Genomic DNA, 11,162 nt, shown 5'->3' on the forward strand with positions numbered 1-11,162 from the left:
GAGTCGGACAATAATGCCCACAGAGCCAGAGAATATATACTGTATGGAGATTGAACAGGTGTAGTTTAGCTTAATTATGGTTATAACTTATTTGCCATCTGCTTTTATCGACTATTAATACAAGCCTGCTGTAGCAGACCTCGTCCGAATGATGACCAAAATATACTGATGAGTTCAATTAAGTTTATTGTACATGACACAAAAGATGAAGCATTAGTTTTACTCCAGAAAATCACTATTCACCTTATTCCGGAAGTAGCACTGGGTGGCGCCATCCGCGTAATCTCACTTCCTGGTTTAGCTACTTAGCGCTTTGTTTGCCCTGGTCCAATCTGTTATCTGTCTTGATATAAGTAGTAGATAGACTATAATATTATAGCCAAATGCGTTGGCCTATGGTTATTAACAGCTGCTGCAACGTACTAAAGTACATTTCACTTGAAGCTTTTGAAACAATGCCACAATCAAATTATTTAATAGCTGTGTATTTCTAATAGCTATTACTTAGTTATGAAGATGTGCACAAACTACATGTAAAGTTTGAAACATTATTACACCACAGTTTGTTTGCTTAATCACCAGATACATTTGCAGTGTATAGCCAACAGATGAGAAAAAAATAGCCACGAACTGGTGTAGAAAGAAAGCCTCAACTAGATGAACAAGAGGGTAACGTTAGCTTAGCTAACTGCAATTTCTTATGCTTTGATCTCTAACACAAGTAATGGCTGTAAAATAAATCCAGCGACTGAATTCTAGAGGACCATAGCTTTCAAACAAGGTATAGCATGTGTATGTGTCCTGTAGTGAGACCATTACAACATTAGATGTTTGTGGCTAATGTAGGCTAAACACTACACATCGGCCGGGCTGCGATCAGACAGGCAGACGGGTCATATAAACACCTAAAAGTCGTTTAAAAATTACCCCGAGAAACAGTGCATTGCTGTGCTGTTGGTACACACGTACATAGCACATTTGGCACAAATTAGCTTATCTTATGTGACATTTTATCAGTGAGACTTCTCTGCAGTTCTCCTCGAAATTGAATGAGGGTCCGCTAAACCGGAAGTTGGTTTACAACGGAAGTACTGGACAGAAGTAAAAGTGGGCGGGGCGGAATAAGGTGAATAAGAGCAGCTAAATAAACACAGTATAAGATGTGAGCATTTAAGTCTTATCCAAAACTCTCTCTCTACCTTTCATTAGTTAGTTAAACTTTATTGTCCTTAAAGGCAATTCTTTGTGTAGACAGCAATAGGAACAGTAGTATACACATACACATATTAACAACACAACACAACACAACACATCAATTACCTTGAATTACAAAAAATCATTTAAAAACTTAATTGCCGCCGGTATGAAAGAATTTCTATATCTATTTGATTTACACAGGGGGAGTCTAAATCTCCGCCCTGAAGGAAGGAGTTGAAATTCAGCACACAATGGATGAGTAACATCAGAAAGCACTACCTGGCCCTTCCTAATTGTCCTGCACTCATAAATCTGTGAGATAGTCCTTAAATCGGTCCCCACTATCTTACTGCACATTGTCACAATGCTTGTCAGCTTCCTCCTGTTCTTTAAATTAAGGTTACCATACCAGCAGACGATGGAAAAACTTAAAATGGCTTCAATGAAGCATGTATAAAACATTTTCATAAAAGAAACATCCATGTTAAAAAGTCGAAGTTTCCTTAAAAAATGCATACGCTGAAGTGCTTTTCCTCTAATTATATCAGTGTTTTCCTCAAATTGTAGTTTATCGTCAATTATAGTCCCTAAATATTTATATTGTTTGACTACTTCTACCTGCTGTCCCTTTATGATCAACCCGTTCTCATCAATCTGCGTATAAATAACACGACTTTACACTTTCAAATTGCGTGCAATGCATACGCCAAAATCCAATTTTGCGTGCATATGATACGCCAATCCTTCCCATTAACTTCGATGGAGAGCAGATGCGTCTAAATACCACGCATCACCTTCAACTGCAATGACGTCACCAGCGAGGCTCAGTTCGACCAGTTTGCCTGCACCTGATGCGCGTACCGTTACACCTTCAAACAGGTAAGTAAGGGCACAAAACCTTTTTTTCTTTCTTTTTTTTATGAGATCACGGTGTTAACTGTATTATTTTAATTATTTCAGTGTTTCTGTGGCCATGTGTCAAAATGGCAGCGTAATGCGTTAAAATGAGTTGTTAGTGGAACCGTGGGCTGCTCCGTTAGCACAGATGGTATCCTACCATTGACATTAGCCTAAGCTAACTTCTACTGTATGCCTGTTGCAGTTTGAAATACATAAAAAAACCGTTTTTAATCATGTTTTGACATGGCTGATGACAGCACTACAAAACAACAGACTGAATTAGTGTTTGCTAACGGTTTTAGCTAAAGTGGTTAGCCTAAGCCTACGGGACCCCCCAGGGGTCAATAATATTGTGGACTAATCAGTGCGCATGGACTTCTAAACCGGATTTATTCCCAAATTGTGGGCAACAGGGACTGGGTGGGTGGGAGGGAGGGAGGGAGGGAGGTGTTTCTCTAACGCAAGATCCAGGAGGCGGGGTTGGATCCAGATCCAACTCCTCCCACCTTACATAAACCTAAACCTACCAATCTACCAATCTCTACCCCCTGGATCTCGTGTACTGCAGTGAGGTGCTACTGGGAACCTCCGGGAGACTTGGGATGTCTGCCATTGTGTCATTCCCACTATTTCACAATAGTTATTGGGTAACATTACTGTCACACAACCTTATCTGTCCTCAAGAATATGGAAGTTCCATTAATTAGAGAAGGTAGTAGTAAGCCAATGCTTCCAAAGTATTACTTAGTGCATTGCTTCAATTTCTACATGGATGTAGTACTGTTATAATGCTACTAATTACACATTTTTGCCAAAAATGTACACATTAATATTACAAAAGTTACTTGTCATTTCCATAAAATAAGTTACTTTGTGATATTACCCTATAATGTGTGTTGTGAAAAGTGCTACCCATACTCACTTTGTATCACACACTTAGCCTACTTTACTTTGCAGTTCAATATCATTAACATCAATTGGAATACTTAAGTTTATATGCAGTTTGTCTGATGTGTTCTATGTCACCCATCCCTAGGTCCAACACAATTTATCCATGGTGGACAATAAAGACAAATTTATGTCGTTTTTTATCTTTATAGCGACATTGGAAAGGCATAGGATATGCTCACATCAATCCCTCCCACAGAATTAAATATTTTGTTACGTGGCATGTCGATAATTATAATTTATTTTTGTTTTGTTTGTAGTGAAAATGCCAGGTGGATCAACTCTTCGACAGTGCACCCATTGCCTGGAAAAGATAAATTGTGCCAATAGAAGATGCACCAAGGTAAATAATGTACAATAGGCTATTGAACTGTCTAACTGCTAACCCCCATTTTCATGCATTAAAGCCAGAGTCATTAAGTCCAAATTAAAATAAACTTTATTGGCATTAAATATCTCAGTATTTGTTTCCCATGCAATAGAGTGACAATAAAACAGGAGTTTGCAGTGGAGACATTAAGTTCATCATACAAAAGACAGAAAGAGTTTTTTTTGTTACTCTATAAATTTGCATCACAGTAGGTATTTTTCAAAATGTTACATTTCCCACCTGATGGAAAGGTACCTGCTGTTATTGAAATTTTGACTATTGGTTCCTTTAAATAACATCCTCTTACAAGGCTACATATTTGACATTGAATCTGTCTATTACAGACAGTACTTAGTATTGCGGTGAATCTCAACTGTGGTCACTCAGTTCTTTTAGATTATCCATATTTTAAGAAAATGGCAAGATCTCCACTAGCGCATATCATAATGACAACTTAAAGGGATAGTTCACCCAAAAATAAAAATTGTCATTGTTTACTCACCCTCAAAGTTGTTCCAAACCTGGATGAGTTTCTTTCTTCTGCTGAACACAAATTAAGATATTTTAAAGAATGTTGGTAATCAAACAGTTGAAGCACCCATTGACTTCCATTGTAGGAAAAAAAAATACAATGGAAGTCAATGGGTGCTTCAACTGTTTGATTACCAACATTCTTTAAAATATCTTCATTTGTGTTCAGCAGAAGAAAGAAACTCATCCAGGTTTGGAACAACTTTGAGGGTCAAAATTGTCATTTTTGGGTGAACTATCCCTTTAAGTTATAATGTCTGTGGCCAGATAATGGACATTCGTATTTTCCATTAAAATATGGATGCATATCTAACTAGGTTTTAGCATTATGCCTTTTAATATTATTAAAATGTGACGGTGCATTGACTCAGCTGCATATTTAGTCTGTCTGTTCAATGAATTGCATAAACTTGATATCCAAGTTATTATTTAGGCCCTTGTAAATAGAGGGCTAGAAAATCAGCATTGCTTGATCAACTGGACCCCAGTTTAGATTATTTTTTTTTTTAATTCCCGTGAGTCATGCCGCTCTCTCTTGTCTCTCTCCCTTACTCAGTGTGGGAAGCTGCTGGACATGAAGCCCAGGCAGACGGCCCGTATGAAAGGATTCCGGGCCAGAGCCAAGGAATGGGCACAAAAAGTCAAAAAGTCCCGCAATCAGGCAAAGATTTTTGACAACAGTGCCCTGCTGGTAATACAATTTTTGTCTTTCTCTTTTGGTCAGGCATTTCAGGTTCCTGTCAACATTACAGAAATATAGAATTGTATTTACATTGTGCAAGGAAGCAGCAACTATGGTAATGTCATGCAGTTATGTGTCATGATGTCATCAACCCAACTGCATTTGCAATATTTCAGATAATAATGAGCTAGTCCATATATAAATATTAAAACAATACACAGAATTTAGCCCTGCCTATAACTTGTATTCATTCAGCCCCAGTATCCAAGGCCACTTTACACTAAGAGGTTTTTCTTTTGGTTCACTGCACTGTAACAAAAAAAAAAAACTGTGAAATGTAAGCCAGCACAGGGTGCCGAACGTTTACCATTAATTAATGAAAATATTGGTTAAAGATCGTTAAAAAAGAAATGGTCAATGACTGCCAGAAGCGTTTGCAAAACAAAAACTGTAAAATTAAGGTAAAATATCCTAATTCATAAGTGTTTTACAAAAAACAGTTATTTTACAGGTAGTTCCAAGATGATTATTGTGAAACATTCTCTATAAAATGTAAATCTCTTGCAGTTAACAATTAGCTAGCAACAGCACATATGAATGAACTGATATAACTATCATTCCATCAGCAACTACAGGACAAATCAGTTATTTCCTGTAAAATTTGGATTTTTTTTTACAGTGTGGTCATGCAGTAGAGTAGGTTAAGACACTTGCTGATGCAGGGGCAGTACAGAATCTTTTAGAGAGAAAGTTTGATTTCTTACAGGAAAAGATACATTTGCATATGCCTCAGTTACTCCAGAAAGGACATTCACCCTTATAAAAACTAGGGGTGTAACAATATATCGTGTCACAATAAATCGCAATACAAAAATGCAACAATATGTATCGTGGATAGTGACAATATGTATTGTGTATAGTTAGTGTTAGTCAGAACTTCATGAAACTACTATATAATGTTGAATATAATGTATAGTGATGCAATGGGAGAATATGTGTGGGTCCTGATAATGTCAAATGTCTGATGTTACCAGTAAAAAGTGGCCAACATTTTTAAATACATCTAGTCAGTAACAGAGTGCAAACATATTCATCTAAAATGATTCTGTATTTTCAGCTTCAGAATCATAAATATTTTTTGTCCTGTGCATCAGCACCAAGGCCAAGCCTATTAATTACATCCACAATATATTAAATTTATCTTTTAATCAACAGCACATTTTTTGTTAACCTTGTACATGTCTTGAAGTATCGCAATAGTATCGTATCGTGAGTTCAGTATCGTGATATGTATTGAATTGTAACATGAGGGTATCGTTACACCCCTAATAAAACCCATACTAACTTTTTTAGACAGCTTGTATGTGTATAATAATAATAACGTCTTTCTTGCCTTTGTAACCCTGTCTTAGAAATATCTGTGTGTTTGCTTATTGTTTTTCTATGTTAAGGTGGAGAAACTGAAGGCCCTTGGGTACTTTCCCCTCCTGCTGTGGGGAAAGTACAGACCACAAAACAAAAAGTGGATGGCCCAGCTCCAGTTCCCCTTTGAGCTGCCAGTGGTAGCGCATGCAGTCCTGGAGAAGATATTGTGCCTATTTGAAGGTTTGTTAGAAGGTAGGTCACATCACAACATCAGTACATTCATGACTCTCTATTAAGATTGATCCTGTATTGTGTACCTATCCAGTTGGATTGGTTTTAAATGTCAGTACAGAGAATTTTTCACACAATCTAGATTGCTGGTGGTGGGTAATTTTGTTCTACTTATCTTTTGTCTTAAACTTTTTATATTTTTCTTTGGTTACTCACATTTTGAACCACATACTGCATCTTAAATGTCTTGTTTTGTTTTATTTTTTTATCACAGCATGTGATCTTGAAAGAGAGGAGGTGGGACAGCAAGAGAGGACAGGAGAAGAAGATGAGGCAGAAAGAGAAATAGATGATGAAGACCAGAGAGGACATGAGGGGCAACGTGAAATAGGAGAGACTGAGAGGAGGGACATGCAGGAGATGGAGATAGAGGCACAGGAAGACAGAGTAGAGAGTGAGAGAGTGAAGAGAGGAGAGATAGAGGTACAGGAAGAGAGAGTAGAGAGAGGAGAGATAGATGTACAGGAAGACCAAGTGGAGAGACAAGAGATGGAGAGACAGGAAGACTTCGAAGAGCTGGGACTGATGGAGACAGACAAGCAGAGAGAACAGGCAGAGGAAATGGGGAAAAAAGAGATTGAGGCGAAGAAGAAAGTAGTAGCAGCAAACAGGTAAGTGTCAATACAGAATAGAAGAGGCAGAGCATTAAGGGCAATCTTGACTATGTAGAATATGAGATACAGAATGGTAAAGAATGTGTCCATGTACAAAAAGAAGTAGCACACCACACTAGACTCGGAAGTCAGATGGTATTTCACAAGTTGCTCTTTTTCTAGTACTTTTTCTAATAACGTGGAGTTATTTGTATGGCAGTAGTTTGGCATCCGGTGTGCCATAATGCAGTGTGGCAATGCCCAATGGTGAAGTCATCAGAGAAAGTGTCAACAGATTGTCCTGCATTGCGGTGTACTCGCAAGCATTCACCTGGTTTGCAAGGCAGACACCACACACCTCTATGGCAATTTACACATGTTTTTTGTTTCTCTATACAGGAAGTCAGCTGTCAAGATTTCTGCTAAAAGGAAAAGTAAAAGAAGCCAAAACAATGATGATGGTAGGAAAAATGCTATGAAGTATTTTTAATTCAAAATTAATTAAATACTAAGTCCTAAACTCTTAACTAATCCTAATCTAATAGCTTTTTGGCCCACAATATAATATCTTTTTATTGCTAGTTTAGTACATTACAGGCCTGATAACAAATTAATAAAAATAAATAAAACTATTAACGTAATATTAGTTGAAAATGTTTTTTACTTGCTTAATTGACTCATTTTACATTGGAGTTTTTGGGGCTTCGGAATAATCCAGGGAAATTATGATGTGCATTTACTTCTGGTCTTATATTTCAAAGAGAAATGCATACAATACCCTTTCTGTGGGTTTATATGGTTACATTGCAATGGTTTGTACTTAATTTGTTAATTTTTCTTTATAGCTTGCCAGTATCACAGCACATTGGACATTTTCCCAGTGCAATATGTGTCCAAGACACGTGAAAAAAAGGTGAGCAGCTATACGGAGAACATTCTGTATGACTGTAAGTGCATAAATTGATACTATACTACACCAGGAGAATAGTGCTGAAATTGTTGCCTTTTGTCAGAAAAGTCTAAATAAAAAGTAGTTAACATGTTAAATCATTTGCTGTTAGAGCATTCTAAATATTAAACCAAAACTTTGATGTTTTGGTAATTATATGGCAATTGATTTTTAGAGGCTGGGACGAAAAATTAAATGAAATATTTAATTATAAAATAAAAGTATGACTTTGGTTTGTCTTTTACCCTCTTCCCAAGGGCTGTAAAGAAGTCTTGGTCCATTGGCTCCCGTGTCCGTCATGGTAACATCAGCTTTCTTGTTTAACTGTCTTATGAGTTGTCCTTAAAGGGACAGTTAACCTAATTAAGAAGCCTGTCTGATTTACCATGAATTGGGAGTTATTTAAGTTTATGTAATAAGCACCTGGACCAGTGTTACATTTCTTTTTGGGAAGTCAGGTGGGCTGCTTAATTCGGATGAACTAAGGCCTCTCCACATGTGGCATCTGTTTTTGCCTACAGAGAGATTAAGCTACACAACTACAACATACATGTACAGTTTAAAATGTCATTACAAAGTGACAATAATTTAATTTGGATATAAATATACATTCTCTTCTGCTTTCTCCACCCCATTCTGTCAGGGAAATATGTAGAAGCCTAACAGGGTTTAGAAACCATGTCAGAGGCTATCCTTATATTTAACCTATTTCAGAAATTAAATACATAATTTCTGTACGTTTTATTTTGCCATTTCTTTCAGCCTAAAGGCCTGGCCCCCATCTTGGGAACCGCAGGAGAACATCAGAATGACTGTGTCATAAAGGAAGGTCTGCTAAAAATACTGTTGTCACATTGATGGTGCAAAGAAACAAATGTTGTGAAACATATGAAATAACACTTATTTTTAACAATAAAAGTTCTGTTGTGGGTTTTGTTGTTGTTGTTTCTCCCTCTCTGAAAACAAGGAATTGACATTGTTACTGGAGTACTTGAGGGTGTATAAATATCTTTTCATCATCCAAAAGGCCAATCGTTGTATTGTGCAGTTTGCCTTTTCACAACCTTCCACCCAGAAAAACTAGTTTGCATTGTCTGGCACTTCCTATGAGCATTTCACAATAAAAGTACTGTTGCAGGTTTTGTTGTTGTTTCTCCCTCTCTGAAAACATGGAATTGTCATTGTTACTGGAGTACTTGAGGGTGTATAAATATCTTTCATTTTGTCCTATGAGAAAGTTTCATTTTCACCTCATTCTGGCCCCATATATTCAAGCTAGTTAATAAAGCACAAGCACACCTGCATGTACAATAGTAACCCCCAAAACCTTCAAATACCAAAATAATAGAACATTACAAACAAATAGATATCCCCCTATATTCATATTGAGCAAAACATATGACATAACACTTATTTTTAACATTTACTGTATTTTAAGTCTGTTGTAACCACTTATTGTAACTCATTCCGTGACTGGGTGTATATATGTGTGTATAATACATTCACATTTATGGGAACAGGTATGTGCAATATATGTACACAATAAAGGATAAAACTTTGTGAAAATTACATGTAATGCTATTTTTGTCTTCATTTATAAATATTTAATATGTATCAATATATAGCCATACATGGTCAATGCATATATTGCAGTGTTTTGACAAATATAAGCACTAGTTGCGCATATGTATATATGAAAGGTATTATGTCATATATTAGGCTATTATATTTTGCAGTATATTCCCATAATTTTTTGTTTCGTAAGGGTAACCTTTTTAATCCTTGTAGTACTCAAGGTATATAGCCAGCTTTGGTGTTAAGAATAACCTTACAGTTGCATTTTGTTTTCATAATCTTCGTTCAGTGAATGCATATTATCTTTAGTTGTATCTTCGTTGCTATGGTGGTTGCTATTGATGTTGCTATCGCTGAAACCACGTAGCTTGCATTACGTAGGCTACTTCCGTCTTCACAGACACCCGCTTTTTTAATGATATCTTCAACATTTCTCCACAGAAAAACAAATTGATAACTCAACAATACGTTATGTTCATGTTAAGGCTATCACTTTTAATAATTTCTCCTTGGAAAATGAGAAAACAGTTTTTTTTTTTTCAGTTTTTGGTAGCATAGGGTTACGGAAGTGCTTTGTGTTGTGGGCGGAGTTTGCGCGTTATACTGTTTTGGCTAAAATATCTGAAATAAACCAACATATCTACTTTTTGTTAACATAGATCATCTAGATGCAGTGTAATTACTAGTTCGGCTGTACTAGATATTTAATATATTCAGTAGATATATCTTTTTACAACCCTATTTTACAACCCTACTTTGCAAACCAGAAGAACTACAACTGTAGAGCTGATTTGTATCAAGCTGCATGGTGTGGATATAAGGGAATTGTAGTTTTTAAAACATTAGTGTTTTTCTTACAATTGGAGGTTGTAAATAGTGAGTTGGGAGTATAGTGGGGGGTTTAGTGGGATGGTAAACACATCTATGTAATCAGATTTTAAATATCTAATTGTTAAATGGGGTCAAATTAATTAACCCATATTTTATCCATATTTGGTTAACTGCCCCCAGTAGTTGACTATACTCAGGTCAAAAGTTCTCTATAACAGTTGGTATGGGACCATAAGGGGATCTGTAGCCCCTTTTGTTGTTGAATTATAAGCCTTCAAACATGCACCGAGGTGAAGTTTCAAAGGTCAGTGTTTCAAAGCAGGAGCCATGTAGAATCTTCATACTAACATATGTTACTCTCCAGGTCACGGCCTTTCCAACGATGTATTTGGTTCAGCTATACAACAAAGTTTTAATTTTCTAATTTTTCTGACACAAGCCATCTCAGGTCTAGTTTCAGGGAGCATGCAGACTCAATATATAAAATAAAGCTTTTTGTTTGTTTCTGACTGTGTAAACATATTTACACACACACGCACACACACACGCACGCACACACACGCACACGTTTGTATCTATCTTTGTGAGGACATTCATTGACAATGCAATCTCTATGTCCTTACCCTAACCTTACCCATCACAACTAAGTGTCTGACCTGAACCCTGACCCTAAACCTGCCCAAATCCTCATTATAACCTGATCCCTAAAACCAGCTCTTGACCCTCAAACTGACCTTTACATGCTCTCAGAAAGTGAGGACCGGTCAAAATGTCCTCACTTTACTCTCTATCCTCACTCCGATGGTCTAAAACTCAAACTGGTCCTCACAAAGATAGTTGTACAAGTACACACACACACACACAGCTTATATGAATATCTATTTATCCTAATGCTGCTATGATGGTTAAAAACACACACACACACACACA

The 11,162-nt window shown here is 36.7% G+C and overlaps 1 protein-coding gene across 2 annotated transcripts; it reads left to right on the top strand.

The window, feature by feature from the left end:
* Positions 1–1,851: 1,851 nt before the first annotated feature.
* On the top strand, positions 1,852–8,757 carry LOC311292499 (uncharacterized protein). Of its 2 annotated transcripts, XM_084412211.1 has the most exons (8): positions 1,852–2,076; positions 3,306–3,388; positions 4,503–4,637; positions 6,080–6,245; positions 7,277–7,338; positions 7,723–7,790; positions 8,084–8,127; positions 8,589–8,757. In XM_084412211.1, the coding sequence occupies exons 1-8, from the start codon at positions 2,049–2,051 to the stop codon at positions 8,591–8,593; spliced, it is 591 nt and encodes a 196-aa protein (XP_084268337.1). In that variant the 5' UTR covers positions 1,852–2,048; the 3' UTR covers positions 8,594–8,757. The 2 variants fall into 2 exon arrangements, with proteins under 2 accessions (XP_084268337.1, XP_084268338.1); XM_084412212.1 differs by lacking the exons at positions 1,852–2,076; positions 3,306–3,388; positions 4,503–4,637; positions 6,080–6,245 and adding an exon at positions 6,256–6,895.
* The last annotated feature ends 2,405 nt before the right edge of the window (positions 8,758–11,162 follow it).

Source organism: Rutilus rutilus (genome assembly GCF_951802725.1).
Source record: "Rutilus rutilus genome assembly, chromosome: 6".
Lineage (NCBI taxonomy): Eukaryota > Metazoa > Chordata > Actinopteri > Cypriniformes > Leuciscidae > Rutilus > Rutilus rutilus.